The 18,634-nt window shown below is 38.3% G+C and overlaps 1 protein-coding gene across 1 annotated transcript in view; it reads left to right on the forward strand.

The window, feature by feature from the left end:
* Window positions 1-17,483, forward strand: part of LOC104159338 (triple functional domain protein-like) — a gene marked incomplete at its 3' end in the record, with an annotated part of 112,206 nt that extends 94,723 nt beyond the window's left edge. Inside the window, 6 exon segments of the mRNA XM_009697220.1 lie at window positions 213-324; window positions 2,389-2,579; window positions 5,913-6,014; window positions 8,149-8,291; window positions 8,903-9,002; window positions 17,240-17,483. Coding sequence (XP_009695522.1) covers window positions 213-324; window positions 2,389-2,579; window positions 5,913-6,014; window positions 8,149-8,291; window positions 8,903-9,002; window positions 17,240-17,483 — 892 coding nt within the window.
* Window positions 17,484-18,634: the final 1,151 nt, after the last annotated feature.

Raw genomic sequence — 18,634 nt, forward strand, 5'->3', positions numbered from 1 at the left:
GAGATGATTAACTGAAAGCTTGGGCTGCTCCTTGAAGAACAGATCATGTTAAATACAAGGTATACTGTCACGTCATTGGCAGAGTAAGAAGTTAAAAAAGATTTTACATACTAAAAATGATTCTTTGCTTGTCAGAAGTACTACTTGGTTGTCTATCATATTAGTGTAGAAATATATGATAGAGAGTACTCAAGTCTGCTCATCTTTTGCAGGAGCTGCTCACGTGCTGTGAAGAAGGTAAAGGTGAGATTAAGGACGGCCTGGAGGTAATGCTTAGTGTGCCAAAGCGAGCCAATGATGCCATGCACCTCAGCATGCTGGAAGGTAGGATTCAAACTGACTTTCCAATTCAGTCGTATGCTGTAGATTAACTTTTTTTAATAACTTCCTATATTACTATACATTGAGAAGTTCTGAACAATGTGAACAATTTCTTATCTCTGGGTTTGTATTTTGTATACCTTTTATTTGGTGGTATATAAAATGCAAGCTTATTTAGGAAAATGTATTGTGACAGCCAAGTGTACAGTTTTGTTGATTTTTTTTTTTTTTTAAATGTTCTTTCATCCTTATCTATAGCTCTGCTACTGCAGATTTGAAAAATATGTAGGCTAATGAAGTTTTCCTCTACTGACCTAAAATGTAATAGGTGAATGATCAGATATGATAGCTTTGGCTATGTTTTCCAGCCAGGATCCTTGGCTTCTTTATATGAGGCACGTAAGTGTATTAGAGATGATTTTGCTGATTTATGTATCAGATAATTGTCTCCAAGAATTTTGTTGTTTCACATCTGTTTGCTGCCTATTCCACGACAGACTTCTGGTTGAAATTAAATGTATCTTCTGGCAATAAAATGTCGGCATAAGCCAATTAAGCCTGAGCCTTAGCCAGAACAGCATAATCATGTTTATGGCAGACAGTGGATGTTGGATGTAATTGCTTCTATGTGCTTAGAACAACTTTCTGCTCAAATCTGCTTTGTAATTGGCACATTATCCTGTATCCTGGTGCCATCATATATTTAGTAATAAAAGTGGGGGGGTTGGGCATTTAAATTTTTTGAGATAAATGCAGAGCTACCTTACCTTGCAGTTGCTGAATAAAGACTTCTAGGTGCTTTTAGTCAATATTCCTTTTCTTCTTCTCTGCTTTCTAGTAGTAAAATGGAACTTGTCATTGAATTTCCAGTATCATGCAAGTTACTATAAAACCCATCTTGGTTTGACATGTGATCCGTGATCATGTGGATGCTCAAAATCACCTCTCTTACCTGATTTTAAACAATAGGGATGTTGGTCAGTTTGCAGAATCAGTTCCAAATGCTTTGTTCAGTATATGGTGTTAGTATAAATGCTGACCAGCTTTGGTAATAATCTTTCAACACTGGGAATGTGACTCTGGAGAATATCCTAATCTTTTACATAAGTTAGTTTTATAACAAATCATGCATGTGTTGTTAAGTCATCCCATGTTACACAAATACAGTGAGTAAACATGTTTCCTCTTTATGTCTCTGGAGGATTCTGAATGAACACCCTGATGCAACTTGCCTCTGATGCTCTCCATACTGTTGCCCTGTTTAGAACAGTGAGAACTGTTGTTTTTTCAAGAAGGATGGTGCTCCTCTGTTCAGAGAATATTGGCAAGCAGTATCTGTTTAAAATGCAGTTTAATACCACTCAGAAGAGTATGATAGACTGATTTGTGTTATCCTGTGTGTTAAAGTGGGAGAACACTGTACCACTACAGTGGGAGTAAAATTGTTGATATTCTCAATCTTCATCTTTACATTATGTCTCAAGACAAGTAATCTGGCTGCTATTTCTTTATTGTGGATCAGTGCTGGAGGCACACAATGGCAGGCTGATCACATGGCAACAGCTCTGGGCTGCCATCTTTTTTCATCCGCTGTTGGAATATGTTTGTGTGCTCATTGCAAACATGGTAGGGAAGGTGTACCACCAGAAAAGGTGACATTTGGGAGCTTGCCAATGTCAGAACAACCTGATGTACTCTCTGTGTCCTTGCAAGTTGCTCACTTTCTACAGTGGCAGAAAGCTTGTAAGAGAAATCATTTTCATCATGGAACAGGTTACCAGAAGCTGACATAGGCAGATTTGTCATTTGTTGGTGAAATACTGCCAGAAGAGTTGATAAACTTCTTGATAGTTGGATCTCTAAATTTAGACATGGACTTGAGCTACAGTTACATTTAGTATATTGCAATGTTGAAATCAAGTCTTGTTTTTAGTATTGCTTCCTTGGAATCCCATCTTTTGCAAGCTGTATTTGGGGGGGGTGGAAAAAATCCCATCGCTTAATAAACAGAAGCTGTGCTTTTTAATTTCCTTGTATTATTAACTTTTCCTCTCCCTGGGTTTTTAGGCTTTGATGAAAATATAGAATCTCAGGGAGAGCTCATCCTTCAAGAATCCTTCCAAGTGTGGGACCCAAAAACTCTAATTCGAAAGGGAAGAGAGAGGCACCTTTTCCTTTTTGAGATGTCCTTGGTTTTCAGTAAAGAAGTAAAGGACTCCAGTGGAAGGAGCAAGTACATTTACAAGAGTAAACTGTTTGTAAGTATGGGAGAACAAGTGATGATATTTAGAAAACTGTCTAGATTAGACTGTGACTAAGCTCAGATGATTTAAATGTGCCTGAAGAACTTGAACTGCTACGATAGTACACTGAAAGAATAGCCTTGGAATGTGTAGACTGAATCTTCAAAGTTTGGTGCTTTGTCATGCATTTGAGGAGAAAGAGTAGGCTGAAAGCAACTACTGAAGGCTATGTGTCAATCTTAGTGTGTCAGGACAAAGGAAAATCGAGATTGGACTGGACTGATTTTGTCTTAGTTGTATGTGTGATTGCTCGTTCTTTAAGGCTTATTTGTATAAAACGGAAGGATGGAAGGAGTTGACAAGCTGCCTTCATCTTGCTTGTTTACTATTGCTCTTGTAGTAATATTCATGTTAAGGATTCATTTTGGTGGGTATTCTACACATACTGATCTGGAAAGACAAGAACTCTTGTTATGGAAAAGTTTATTCCAGAATGTCTACTGAGACTAGTAGTCTTACAATAATGTTTTGTAAATAATATGATAGCTCTTATGGTCTACTGAAAGGATGTAAAGATGAAAATGGTTTTCTTCCCATTTAAAAAAAAAACAAACACAACCCACTGTTGCTTTCCTCATCTGTAGCATGTATGCTTTACAAAATGTGACCGTGAATTCATACCCTTACCTTCCTGTCTCATTGGATGACTTGGGTCAGAGCAGTATTTGCACTCTGTAAATTTAGGTAGCCAAGTGAGAAGACCATCTCCTATGGCTTGCTCTGCATCTGTCAGAGGCAAGATTAGCTTTTCTACCAGACAGTTTAGAACAACTACTTGAAATTACTTCTCAGAATCATGTTCTAAAAGACATTATTCTTCTATTGAGCCTACTGGCATATATGACTAAGTCTAGATGGTGTAAATACTGATCTTTTTCTATCTGCTTCAGCTCCTTTTCCTTCGTTCTTTCCCCCGTCCCACCTCTGTGTCCAAACTGGTAAAGCAGGTTGATTCAGAAAACTTCTTTCTTCTGTATCTTACTTTGCATATTCTGTCACTTCATTTCCAACACTTGCTCTCTGTCCTGATATAAGGTAGCTAGCAGGTAACACAGCCACAGCTGTTTTGTTGATCACATCTTTCTTTAGAGCTCCCAAGAACTTGAAATACAAAAAACTTCTGGTGTACTGGAGGGTAACATCAACTGCCAAGGCATTACGTGGGAGGGGAGACAGAGCTGAGAAATCACTCCCATAAACTTGTCATGTCAATTCCTCTGGCAGGAATTTTGTAATCGCCTTGGGTCCGAAGAAGCTGCTGGAAATCCTGAAGGCTCTCATTGTGCCTTCATTTTTAAAATACCAGCATTCTATTTGTCTTCATATTCTATTTGGCAAAATATCCTGTAGTCCAACTTACTATTACAGCAATTCTTATAGTTTGATCTTTAGAAAAGACATTCATACAGATGTTGAAAGCATGCGTGTTGATTTGAGCTAAAGATCTTTTTTGCACGTTAATCCTGTCTCCTACCTCTGGAAGGTGGTTTTACAAAAGTGAGGTCCTTCTCTTTACTTTGGGCATAATGACCACCATGGTTTCCCCAGCACAGGATACTCAATGCATGACTTGTATTAGTGGAAGAATGTGTTAATGAACTCCTTTGGCAAGAGATAAAGTGTCCAAAAGCAAATGCCAAAGAGGGCTATGGGAACAAGGCAATCAGGTGTTACTTGGCCAGAATACTCTCCCAGTCACCAATAACTGGCAGTTCAGGGACTTCCTCACCTGAATGTGGTTTCTGTAGATTCAGTAATCCACAATGGATTTCTCTTCTGTGAGCTTGTCCTTGGACCTCATGCAGACTTTTAGCATTTACAGTGTCCTTTGCAAAGAGTTGTATTTCTCAATTACATATTTGCACCGGCCAACCTCCCTGTGTTGGGTATTGAACCTGACTCCCTTCCACTGGTTTCACTTGATGTGTACCAGTACTGAAAGGGACAGTGAACAACGTATGTTCTACTGCATTGTCCCTCAGTTATCCCTTGTAAAATTAATAATATTCACAAGTGTACTAAGGCTTCTAAATTTAGTAGGCTTTAAGAAATAAATAACATCAAAAATTGTACTATTTAACCCATTCAGACTTCATATTGGACAGTGCAGTAGGGTATATTTTCTTTGAATTACATGATGTAATGTTGGATTAAGTATTTTACAAGCTTTTTAACACACAACGGAGTTGTTGGTGAGTCAAGTTTAAAACGCATCACAGGCTTCTAAGTATTACAATGAAGAGGAGTCCATTTTACCAAAAAGAGATGACAAAACTTTAAGAGTGAATGTGTTGGGTTGTTTTTTGGGTTTTTTGTTTGTTTGGGTTTTTTTGAGGGGAAGGGCGGGGGGGTGCACAACAAACAGCCAAACACGTTGGCATCCGCGTGAGACAAGAAAAAAATTACTTTTACTCAGGTACTATGTATCCAACATCTCTTGTAATGAACTCTGTGTGTGCTAGTGATGATGCATATGAGGGGAAAAATACAGCTTCTAATAATCCAAGAATGTTTAGCAGCTGTCTTCTGGAGTGAAGGTTCTTGTAGTTTGAGCTATATATCTTAGTTTGTAATTTATTTTTTTTTTGGAGCAGAGCCTATATGAATTGTTTAACTGGAAGCCAATTCACATGATTGAGATGTTGTTCCAGTTGGAAAGTGAAAACATTTTGGATGATAATTAGCTGTTAAGGTCTGACATTAGAACATTCCCAAAGACTGATTGTTAATGTAGTTGTCCCACAAAATTCTCCAGGGAGACTGCATTTCTGACTTATTTCATCTGTTGCAGAGGGAAGGAAACACATTAGGAAAGGCTCCTTTGGCAGAAAAGAGATCAGAGTTTTAGAAGGTATCAAGAGAATTCTTAAGCATATCTTATCTGAGAGAAAAACATAAAACTCAATAAGTAGTGAGTGTTCCCTGATGGAAATCAACAAGGAGGGAAGCCAACACTTATTTTTTACCAAGCACTTTTTTTTAGAGTTATAAAGCTTTTATTGTCCAGTCAAAAATGTAAAATAAGCAATTTGGTATTCAGATTGTAAATGCTATTGTTTATTGTTACTTTACAGGAAAAACTGTTTAGCTTGCACTTATTCCTTTTTTGAAGACACCCCACCACTGCCACCAGAATAAAGATTTTTCTCTAGCATATGAGATAACCTTAAGCTTCTAAAAATCTCTTTAAATAGCAGAGATCAATTATTTAGAACATTAGCATCCCTTTGTGGCTTCTGAGGAAAAAAAAAATGCCGTGTCATCCTAACAATTTTTTCTTAATTCCAGACTTCTGAACTGGGTGTCACAGAACATGTAGAAGGAGATCCTTGCAAGTTTGCTCTATGGGTTGGAAGGACACCAACTTCAGACAACAAAATTGTTCTCAAGGTAATTTTAGCAGATGTGCTCGTACAGTCTATACTAAGTCTTGTAACTGTTGTTCATACTTGTTGGGAAGGCAGCAAGTGATGACTTTTCCTGCTTTGAGAGGGACAACTGCTGACAGATAATTTTCCTTTGTGTGTAAAGGACGTGGTATATACCGAACTCGCATGACTTGACAGCAGGGCGGAATCTGTGTAGGCTCCTGAAGCATTAAACAAGCTTGCCCTAACAAATCAGAATAAGGAGAGGTTTGATCCCATGGACTTCTATAGCTTGAAGATTTCAGCCACTAGCTGACAGAGCAACTGATATACCACAGACAAATCATGACATCAGTGTTACATTTCACACTCGTTGCTGCTTGTTGGTGATGCTGTTTTTCATGTCCCATATTTTTATGCAGAAATTGAAACACTTCAAAAGATTTTTATGTCTTTCTGTGGGCTACAAGTTTTTCTGAAGATACTTGCCTTTGGATGAGAGTGCATGCAATGCATATAAATTTTGTGTCTGGGGAAGTTACAGGTGTCAGTAGTGTTCTGTGCCTAGCTAGAAGAATGACTAAATCCATTTTTCCTGTGACTCTGATGTCTGATCTGGGACCTTCTGTTTCAACTGGAGAGCTTTCTTGTAATACCACAAGCAGCTAATGGGTAATTTGATATATTTTGAGGACTGTGTAAGTTTTGAAACTTTTCTTTTATATCTTTTAGCTGTGTTGAGTGGAAAAACGTTCATCTTCCCATTTGCAAGTTAATACACCTACTATTAAACTTGTTTATGTTTTCACATATATTTTTGGTGATTACTCAACACTTAAAAATGACCACTCAAATTTATGTGTTTTCCTAGTGAATTACAGGCTAAGAGCAGCTCACGTTAGTCTTCTGACAGCAGTCAATGAGCGCAAGGAAATTAAATGTAACATCACTGAATAATACAATTTGTTCAGTCTTAATGCTCCCATAGTTTCACAAACAGTGCTTTGCAGCCTGAAATGATCCTCGCAGGGTTAAAGTAGTATAAGGGGTTTTGTTTAAGGCTCTCTGCATAAGATCACTTTAAGGTCATCCTGTTCTCTTCTTTACTTAGAGCATAGGCTATTTATGTAACTTGTATGGTATATGAAGCTTTTCAACAATTTTGTTGATTTTTTTTTTTTTAATTTGGTTTTGAAGGTTGGAAACTAGCACTTCCTTAGCTTATTAGTATTATAAGTAAATTCCATGAAAACCTAAATTAAAGATTTAACAAAACTTTGTGTTCAGCATCTTTTCCTAAATGTTTTTGTTTGTGAAAGAAATCAAAGATCTTTTTCCTAACTGTTCATCTGTTCCTGCAACTTTCTCCATCCCTGGCTATTAACTATTTATATTATATTAAATATTCATAATATATTCAAAGCCAATTATTTCAGGAGATGACAAGAGAAGTAGGAAGTTATATATAATAATTTTTTTAGATCTGCAATAATGTTTATTTTTAATAGCATTTGAGATGTAGGGTTAAATTGGATTTAAACAATCAGATTACAGGTTGACCAGCTGGATATCAACTCTTTTCCAGGGTATCTCAAAAATATAGATGATATGTTGCAGGCAGTTATTAAAATACAATCCCTAAATTAGTTTTCTGCTTCCAGATATGTTTCAAAAGTGGGAAGAGTAATGCATGAAATGTGTTGTGGAAGTATATGTGTTGGAGGATAAGTTCATTTTTCTTTCAATGTTAGCAGATTATTATATAAAGTTAGAATTGACCTAAAATGTAGCATGAGTTTAAAATACTAATGTTCAGAGTGTTATTACTGGAATTCTTTAAGTAAGTCAATCCACCCTCTCTTGCATGAGATGTATACAGGGCTTTAGCTTTCAAGTTACGAAAGAAGAATCTGGATCTAAATTTAAAAGTTTTTTAAATTAACAATATTAATAATGTTGAGAAGTGTAAATTAGTGTTGGCAATTCAAAATTAAGATGACTAGCTTGAATTTCCTTTTCTCTGTTCAAGTTTTCAAAAATGATTCACACAGTCATTCTTTATGCCTTCCTCTTTTGTTTATTAGCTGACTGTATGTGTGGATCTTCTCAGCTGTAATAGTTCATTGTGGGGGTTTTGTTTCTTTTGCATATCAAAGGCGTCCAGTATAGAGAATAAACAGGACTGGATCAAACACATCCGGGAAGTGATACAAGAAAGGACCATTCATCTGAAAGGAGCATTGAAAGAGCCGATCCACATCCCCAAAACCGCACCAACAACAAAACAGAAAGGAAGAAGGTAAGTAGTATTTAAAATAATCAGACATCTCTAAGTACAAAAAAAATTTCCTCTGTAGTATTGAATTTCTAATGACTTTCGGTGAATTAGACAAAAACAAGAGTCATTTTGGCCAGCTTTCTCTTACAATTAATTTCCAGTTTCCTGCAATAGTGAATTTGTTGAGATTTCTGCTCTGAAGAGTCCCTGACTTGTGTACATTCAGCTGTTACTGAAGGGTTTTGGAACTGCAGTACAGGATAGCTGTACATTTTAGATGTTTATAATTATGCATGTGTTATTCATGTCCTTGGTTTCCTTTTGTGAAGCTTAAAATGTGTGACTGAGTGTTCTGCTTGCTAGCTTTGGCTAAGTGGCTATGCAAGTTTCTTACCATAGTTCTCGCTGATTGTTGCCTTAATTCTATGTGATGTAGACCTTGAGCAAACAATCTGTTCTCTTAAAGCGCAGAACGTATTAGGTGCTGAATATTTGATTTTTCATCAGTTAATTTGGCTGGCTGGTGTCTGTTGCCACACTGTCTAGCTGCCCCTTCTTTAAAGTTGCAAGTAGGGAACTAACATGTTACAAACACAGTGCTAATATCGTAATGGAAACTGAATTACTTGCAGAGACGGCGAGGACCTGGACAGTCAGGGAGATGGTAGCAGCCAACCTGATACTATTTCGATTGCCTCACGAACCTCACAGAACACGCTAGACAGCGATAAGGTAAGTTTCCCAGGTATTGCTCTGTTCTGAGAGCAAATGATTCATCTCCTAGTGTGAGTTAGAGCCCAAGATTAGTCCTTAGTACCTTCAGAGAGGAGGCGTGGAAATATTCCATCTCTTAAAAATAGCTGTATGCAATAAAGAAAATATCTTGATACCATGGGGGAGCAGGGGTGATTGTTTAAATCTAATAGGTCATGAAGGAATTATGTTTGTTCCAAACAGAAACCATTTTGATTCCCTCTCTTCTGTAGTTTGTTCACAGATTTGACCCAGTTTAAAAAGAAAGTTTTATTTTACATAAAATTTGATACTCATGCACAGAATTTTTCTTGATGTTGGTCTCAGCCTTTCTGAAAGCATACCATCTGCTTTTTGTATTAGCCTGAGATTGGTGGTCGCCATGTGCTTGCTTTTGTGAAGGAAAAATACTATCCAGTGTTCACGGGTTAGAGAGTAAGAGTGTTCATTTTCTGCATGACAGCTGACAGGAATCACCATATTAAAGAGGAGTAACCCACAACACTATCATTTGGTACTAGTGCTAGTGTTTCCTTTCCTCCATCTCTGCCTATAGATTCTGGCTGGGTAATCTCATAAGGATAACACAGCCAGAGTTTCTCATGGATGGAACAAGGATAGGCATCAAAAGAGTAAAAATTATTTTGAAACATGTGTGTGTTACTTTGGAATTGAAAGAAGATTTCTGGCATGTGAGAAGTGTTAGAACCTTGGAGGGTGGTAGAGATGGATAATAGAAGTTTGTCAAACAGAAGAATGAATAAAAACATAGAAGCTGCATAGCAAATTACTTGAAAATGTGATTAGGGATTCCTGGCCTATTGGGTAAAACTGTTCTGATGAGCCATTCGAACTATACAGGTAAATAACCAGTATATTGCAGGGCAGCTAACTGAATAGGCTCTTAGAGTAATATTTTGACCATTCCCATCATCATCCAAAACAGAGTTTGTTTTCTGTATTTTTGCATGTCACTTAAACTCTGTGGTTTGATTTTTTTCCATGTAAAGAAGAGGAAGACAGAGAAGGGAAGTATAAGGTGCTCAGGGTTGCCCTTGTATTTGTCAAAAATAGCCTATGTTTTGACCTTGTGCATTTGTACTGAAGTTGGTCTGTAGTTTTGGTGGCAGTTTCTTCTAAGGATATCTGAGAAATATGGCTGGTTAGAGCAAAAAAAAATAAGAGTCTTTCAATGACTCTTGTTTTGATATTTTATGTTTTGCATTCTTACTTAGCTACTTAGCAATTTACAAAAATCATGTTGTGTATACTAGCAAACAGTTTAGTTCATTTTTCTTGCGTTCTTAAGAGTTCAGGTAATCTATCGTGCTCAAAAGCAAGACACGTTCTCTCTTGTTTCCCTGATGGCTGAGACATCAAGCTGTGTGCATGCAGCCTGGCTGGGTTGTGCTTCAGTTCAAATGGAGGTGATGCAATCCATCCCTGCCATGCACAACCATTGCCCCGTTGCCCCTCTTCAGTTGTTTGTGAAGTACTGTTTACTGGGGAATAGCATGGTTTGTCTCTTGTTGCCCTTCACAGTAATATTTCAGGCATTATGTCAAAATTGCTGAGAAAGTTGGCCAAGTGAAATGCCCTCAGGATTGCCTTCCAATCTGACATGAGGAGGAGTCTTACCAACAACCTGTTCAACAGGAGTTATAAGTAAAAGAAGGAGGAATAGAAGGAAGGAAGAACGGAGAATACTTTTAAATATTTTCCTGACAAATTAAGTTTTAAATTTGGTTAGTGAGCATAGAGTTATTTTTAAAGTATATTTGAGTTCTCATGTTAGTGTATAAAATTTTTGTTAGACTTTTCATTGACAAGAAAAACAGACTGAAATCTGGGACACTCCCTAGGAGTTACTTGTACTATGCATTGTATGTCCAAGGAAGGAATTTACTGTTCATGCCCTTTTAAAAAGTGTATGAATTAACAGAGTAGCTTTGTTTAATGTTTCTATTGTATGTTTTGGTTTGCTAAATATATTAAGAAGAGAAATTTTTTAATCTGTTTAAAAATACAAAATAAAAATTATTAAGGAACAGTAACAGGCAGAAGGCCAATGAAATCTGTAGGATATCTTAACAGTCTTGCTGAATCTGAAGTAATCTCCCACTTTGTGTGTTGAAAATTCATTAGCTGCAGTCCATTTGGGGTTTAAAATTGACCCTGTTTTCTCAGCCTACAAGCTTGAAATATGTATGAATGTCTTACAGAAATGGAGTAAAACAGTTTTACGGATTTTAGGTGCTGTTGATGTGGTTAACCAGATGGAGCAGTGAAACTCCTAGGTCGAATTTGGAGCATGTCCCAAACTGAGCTGGGATTCCAAATTGAGAAACATTAAAAATATAAAGTAATTTAAAACAGTGTTAATCAAGTGGTAAAAATGTTCAGCTCTGTATTACTTATTATGCTGTTACTGAACATTTTTCTGTTCATGTGTATCCACTATTGTGATTAAGACGACAAATACCAAACATGCCATGCTAATCAACAGCCAAGTAAAACCATTCTTTTATTTTCTCCAATTATATGTTCAGACAGTTGGTTCTCTTAAAATAAATGTTTTGGCTAGAAGTGCTAAGCAGTTATACAGGGAGAGTATCAAGAATGAAATCCTTTATCCAAAACTCAATACTCTCTCACCTCAGAGATAAACTTTGAAAGAGCTACAAGTCCTTAGACTTGGTATGAAGTGGCTGAGTGTTGTCCAGATGAGCTTCTTTCCTTGCAAAGATATTTCCTTGGAAATACCTTAACAACAGAGAATAACTTCATGATTAGGTTTTTCCTTCTCCACCCTGGCCTTTTGTGGTAGAATTGTAACTTCTGGTTGTTGGCTCCACTGTTGCATGCTGCTTTTCAGTAATGACTGGGATGATGCAATAGACCATATGTTTATAAAGCTGACATCCTTCCCAGCTTCATATCATCTGAAAACTATATTGGAAGGCAGAATTAGAATTCAGAATCATCTTGGCGAATGGGAGAAATTTATTGGCAAAATACCATGCAATTTCATTGGAACACGTTTGAGCTAATGTGAATAGGTGGAAATAGTTAACTAGTAATGAAAACAGTGAGAGTACTGAACAGTTTTTGAGAAGATGATCTAGAAACTATAGAGGATCAAAAGCTGTTTATTATTTTAACAGTATGATGCAATTATGGGACAGAGGGAGGCAAGCAGCTCTAGTTGGCTTGTAGAAATAGGATGCTGAGCTGCAGGACACAAAGTCCTCATTCGTTTCTCGGCACTTGTAAGGCCTCTGTTAGATACCACATCCAGTTTTGAGTACAGAATTTTAGCAAATTAGCCATCCATTGGAAGAGTTCCAGGTGGAAAGAAGGGGGCGGGGGGGGGGAAGACTGATTAGACATCTATCAAATGTAACTTGGAAGGCAAGATAAGGTGTTGGCACTAATAAGTCTAAAGAAAAAAAGGCAGGAGGAAGAACTTCAGGTTGTCAAGTGTGTAAAAAGCTACTACACGGAGTTAGAGAACAGTCTTTTACCCATATTTTCAGTGGATGGGTTGAGATCAAAAGACTTACCCATAATAAAATATTGCAATAGGGTTTTTTATGGGTATGAAAATGTGAAGCCCTAGAGCAGAGTAATTGTGAAGGTTGGGGAATCTCCATAACTGCAGATCTTTGAGAACAGTTTGGATAAATGTTAATCATGATTCACACAGATGTAGCTGATCATGCTCTAGAGGAAGAGAAAGAAGTGGACTAGGTAACTTGAGAGCCCTTTCCAGCCTGTTTTTAATACGGGGTCTATCTTCATATTGCAAGCCATGCTAAATATATCCACAGCACTGATCCATCCTGAAGTATTGGAAGGTATAATGGAGTCCAGAGTGAAATATAAAATTTTTTGAGAGGAAGATTTCTACTCCATCAAAGCATCTCAGTTTTCTGAATGAATGCTGTTATTGTACCCTTCTCAGTAAATATTTTGTCCTTCACCTTTGGCCGCATTCCTTCCATTCACCTTCTGTAGCTGTGTAGCCAGCATTTTAGGTGGCTAACAAATAAAAGAGGTGACACTTGGCCCATTCATTCCACTGTTTGACAGTTCCTAGCCTTAGCGCTTGATCTGATTTTAATGTCGTCTTTTGAACTTGAGCCAATGCATAGGAAATGAAATGGGGAGGCTGAAGGAAACAGTGTAGGTCTGATAGGTCTTTTCATGCTTGTATTAAGTGAGCTGGTAGAAACATGAAATAATCGAAACTACTATTTTGGTAGCTGAGAAGATGAGAGGCTTTTAGAAGAAGAGTTGTCATATGGTATTATCCTAAATAGTAGGAGTTTTGCTAGCTGCTGTGGGTGGTCAGTGGAGCAATATTTTATTTTTAAGAAATTATCTTTTGTGCCCAGCTGGTAACACTTTGTACTGCTGTCTGTGTGTAGTTGTGTTTCATTCTCGTGGTCCTTTAAGGTTGTGTGTAGAACTTTGGAAAACAGAAAAAGGACTGAAGCAGCAGGAGACAGCCATGTATTTAGTTCTACCAGCTGGAACTGCAGGAGAGAAAAGGCTCCCATCAGTATTAAAAAAAAAAACAAAACACAACACACTAGGAAAAAACCAGACATGGCTCTGAGTATACACCTCTGTTCAGAATCAGAAACCAAGTCTGGGCAGCTACCTGGTCGAAGCAAAATATTCTTTGAGACAGAACTTTTGTGTATCTCCCATTTCTTTCCTCCCACAGTGCACTTCTTTCCATTTTAAAAGGGGATTAAAGATTTTCATGCTTGAAATAATTGAGAAATCTTATTAGCTGCTCTCTTTCCTTTCCCTTCTCCTTAATGTGAAATTACCATGGGACAGTAAATTTAATTTGCAGTCCTGAGAGGAGGTTGTATGGCCTGATGTAAAGGCTGTTGTACGTTGCAAAACTCTTGTCAGTGGTGATGATACTGGTGGCAGATGAACATTTCGTGTGGTGTCTCTGGCTTCAGCAAAGCTACACTAAGAACATATTCAGCCATTGAGTGTGTGTTATCGTTTTTGGTTTCTTTTTTCTCTCTACAAGCAACAGTGATTAAAAGGCCCCAGAGAGATGAACATAGATGGTTAACATGAATTTCAGCAACAGCAAGACACTATGTCCCATGATAAGCTGTTTAATTAAACCTTGCACCTTTTTAATCTGTGGTTCTATTTCTGTCTGGCCTTTGTTTTCTCATCTCGTTTCTGTCTCTCCAGTTTCCATGTTTCAGACATAGCCTCATTTATTTTTATCATGCATGATTAATTCAGTTTACATAAAGGGTTTCTTGAGAAGGATGGATAAAGTATATAAAGCCCTTGTTCAGCCTAAATTTGGATTTAGATGGTTTGCAACTCTTTTCTCTTCAGTGCAAGTCAGTCTCCCAGTTCTGATGTGCCTCTTGCTCTTCCCTCCAGCCAGCCTAGAGAGCCTTGCCAAAGCTGTCCAACAACAGCTGTTGAGCAGTGTGCTTAATCACAGACACTCCTTGCTGTCTAACTGCATTTAATTAGTGCGAAAGATGAAACTGCTTTCAGAAAGTGTATTATAGAGAGAAAACAAGCAATGAAACAAAGAGGAAGGCAGTGTTTCTTAACCATTACTGTTGCGGGGAGAAAGAAGGGTTGTAATCCCAAAGGAGGGGAAAATTGGTAAAGGCTTTTTTGGTTGGTTCTCCATAATGACGTAGATGTGTGTTGGGTAGAGAACATCATTGTTTTCAGTGTGTTAGGCAGTAGTGGAGAAGTCCTGCACTAAATTGCATCTAACAGCATTAGTACATGTTTGAGGATGGTGTGGAACTAACAATTGCGTGTGGGAAGTGTCTTACACACTGTACTGAAGTGTGATTGAATATTGAATTTCAGTGGAATACTGACCAGCTAGGATTTCTTTTGTACTTTAATAGTTTCTGACATAGCCACTGACAGCCTTTGTTTGCTTTTTCCTTTAGTTTAACACTATATAAAATGCTCAGTGAACATAAAATCTGAGATGGTTTGGTTTTTGTTTTTTTTAATTAGGAGAAGGAGAAGAAAGAACACCTCTATTAAAGCCAAAACCATGTGGCCATTACACTGGTCACAAAGTATATTTTAATCTCTATTTGTAGGAAGTGAAGGGTCAGGAAAGCGAGCAGAGCACCAAAGCTATACTCCTGTAGGTATTTAGGAGAAAATACAAAGACTAGATGCAGTTTCTGGAAAGTGTCAACTTGTTACTGTCTTAGTGCTTGCACTGATTGGGGTATGGACTCTCCTGAGACAAATTTGGTCTGCATTGGACACCTTGTGAAGTCATACTTCATCAGCTTTTTTCTTAGTCCCCATCAGGCATACAGATGGTTTCAATTGTTTCTGAGTTTGTCTGAAGAAGGCTGTAACATAAATCAATACCAGAAAACAAGGGAAAGCTCTTTTCTTTTTCCCCTTTGGCATAGTTCTGCATGGACTAAAAACTAACATAATATGGAGAAAGAGGGAACAGGAACTTTTTAATGAGGGTGGAGGTAGCTTGGTTTTAAGGTGTACTTCCCCCCCACTCTCTGTAATTTGGGTACTGGGGCTGTCTGGAGAGATGTAGTAGAAGCAATGTGACTAATTTTTAGCCTGGATCTAAATAGGTGCAACCTGATTTATCTTCCTTATACACTAGCTGTATGAGGGGTTTCTGCCCTTCTTGGACCCTTCATTCCCCCAAGAAAACTTTCTTCTCTGTATGCGCACACAAGCAAGGGTAGTCAGTGAGATTAGCAGCCAGATACCATGGGAAAGCTCTGCAGTTACTGCAGACCATCTGCTAGGAGTTATATCCTATTGTTTGTTGCAGGCTTGAGGAAGAGGTTGGAATTAACCTTTGAGTTTTACTGGGGTTTTGCTGGTTTTGTCATTTGCTCTAAAATTCTTGCTTCATAACAAATAGTGTTATCCTAGAAAAGTTTCTATCTGGTGCTTCAGTTCCAGGCTTGTAGTGAAAACTAGTAAGTCAGTAACAATGCAGTCTCTTATCCCCTTTTCCTAAAGCTCATGGCATGTAGCTGGCAGCCATGTAAGAGCCTAAACATAATAGTCAAAAATAACATGGCAGGAACCGTGCAGTATATTGGTATAGCACATGAATCTATATTTGCTGCAGTTGGAACCCTTACAGAGTATTTGTCCTCCTTTGTCAGCGCAGAGCATTGCAGGATTACCTCACTGAGTTTGAAGGATTTTACTGACTTGGTCCAAAATTACTGAATTCACAGAAGCTGCATGCCTGCTGAGATCTGATATGAACGTTGCACTGAAGCAGCCTGAGCTATAGAAATACTCAAGCACAAAAAGCTGAAGTAGGCTGGAACGCCATCGCCCTGTGGAAGGAGAAGGAATTCCAGGGCTGTTTGCTTAAGTTGAATGGGTGCTCTGGCACTGGGCAATCTTGAGAACTTTGCAAAGTTCTGATAATTTTCATTTCACATCAAAGCAGATGAAACAATCAAAGAGAGGAAACTTAAGCTTAGGCAAAGTAATTCTAATGAAGTGTTTTGAAGACAGGGAGGAGAACCCTGAGCTTGCATGCTTTTAATTCAGGTTTGTGTGGTTTTATTTGGGAAATCAGCAAAAATGTGAAAGTTGTATGCCCGTGTGGATTTTCTATCAAATAGTTAAGTATTTGGGAATCTTACGTGAAGACCTTTATGCTGATTTTTATAATTCTGTATGGTGTGTCCTCGATGATTTTGTGACCTGCCTACGTAAACTTTGAGTGGGGTGGGCATAAGGCAGTAAGCTTATTCAGAAAAGGTCCCTCTTTCTGCCTTGAATTTGCAAGATAACAAAGCTCATGAGTGACTGTATTTAGTAATACCTGACTTTTTGTTGCCAGTCATCACCCATACAGTATATTCTGAAGCGACTGCTACTTCAGCTTTTGGGGTAAGGAGCAGTCTAGCAAGAAAAACCACTTAAATCCTCCACCCAGCACTGTCACAACCAGTGTGCTTTGAACATAGGCAGAGACAAGCCAAGTTAGAAATCTGTTCTAAAACGCCAGAACTGCCTGATTTTGAAATGATCTCTTCTTGATGTGGAAAGTCCTAGAAGCTTGCTATCTCATCCCAAATACGAATCCTGCCAGGAATCCTAAATAGGTAACGGTGCGTGACGGATGGTTTGATAATGAGCATTCATCTGGCTTCTCCTTCTTGTTTTTCCCCTCACAGTTGTCTGGTGGGTGCGAGCTGACGGTGGTAATCCATGACTTCACCGCCTGCAACAGTAATGAGCTGACAATCCGCCGTGGGCAGACCGTGGAGGTCCTGGAGAGGCCCCATGACAAGCCCGACTGGTGTCTGGTTCGAACCACAGATCGGTCCCCCGCTGCAGAAGGCCTGGTCCCCTGCGGGTCCCTCTGCATCGCTCACTCTCGCAGTAGTATGGAGATGGAGGGGATTTTTAACCACAAAGGTAAGAAATGATGGAAACAAAGTCTAGTTGTCAGCAGCGCGAGGTTTTTTGTGATGAGGAGTACTGTGCAAATGGGAACTTTGGTGTTCTTGCGCTGTTTTGGTTTCTAGTTTTTAATTACATAAAACACAGTGCTTTTAGCAACCTGCAGCCATGCTGTTTATTCTAAAATAAGCAGTCGGGAATTCTCAGTGTTAAGTGAAAACGTGGCTGAAGACACAGAAGAGATTTAAGCAAATTGTATCTTGGTGAACAGAGTTATATCATGTTAGATCAAACTGCGATGATAGGAAAATCTATACCCATCGTATGCTGAAAGAGGGGAGGGAGGAAAACCTCCAGCATGCGTTATCAATGGTTCCTGAGAAACCCTGCAGTAAGAAGTCATGACAACATCAGGCTCAGTCATGGAAAAGGTAAATACATGCATCCATATGCCCTGGCACAGGAATTGGCTATTTGGACTTACGTATTTTACTTAACTGCATTTTCCAGAGTAGCAGTGACACACTCATCCCTTTTTTCCAGAGCAGCTCTGAAATATTACTTTGTTTTTTTCACATGCATGAAAGAATGTGCCCCAAAAGGTGCAAGAAATATCTGATTTTTTGGGGGAAGTTTTTAATGTTTTGGTGTGCTGTAATCCTTTGGCCTCATAAACTCCCCAGGCTCACAGAGTAGTTCGTTACTAGAGAAAATGCTTGCTTGCTTTGTTTGAAACTACTTGAGTTTGCAGTCTGTGAACAGAAAGCTATGTGAACTTTAAAAAAAAAAAACCAAACTCCACACCAGAAAAACAGTTCATTAGAAGGTGTTTCATCACATGCTGGGGGAAAGGGTGCATTTCAAAATGTTTGTTATTACAAGTAACAAGATTAGCAGGAAAGTGGTGTTGGGGAAAACTTGTTTTCCAAAACAAAAAATTCTAGTTTTGGAGAGTTTTTCATAAATATAACTACAAATTTTTCCATTATTCAGTCCATCCCAGCTATCATGTTACAATTTTTATCAGATAATTCAGACACTGTGTAAATATGTTTGGCTAAAAGAGGGGAGAGTTTGTTTCTTACATGAGGAGCATGCACAGCAGGAACTTCCTGAATGCAGGGTGTTCGGGGGGGGGGGGGATTCGAAGGGGTGGAGGGGTGAGG

The sequence above is a fragment of the Cariama cristata genome, unplaced genomic scaffold, assembly GCF_000690535.1.
Source record: "Cariama cristata isolate BGI_N322 unplaced genomic scaffold, ASM69053v1 scaffold233, whole genome shotgun sequence".
NCBI classification, from domain to species: domain Eukaryota; kingdom Metazoa; phylum Chordata; class Aves; order Cariamiformes; family Cariamidae; genus Cariama; species Cariama cristata.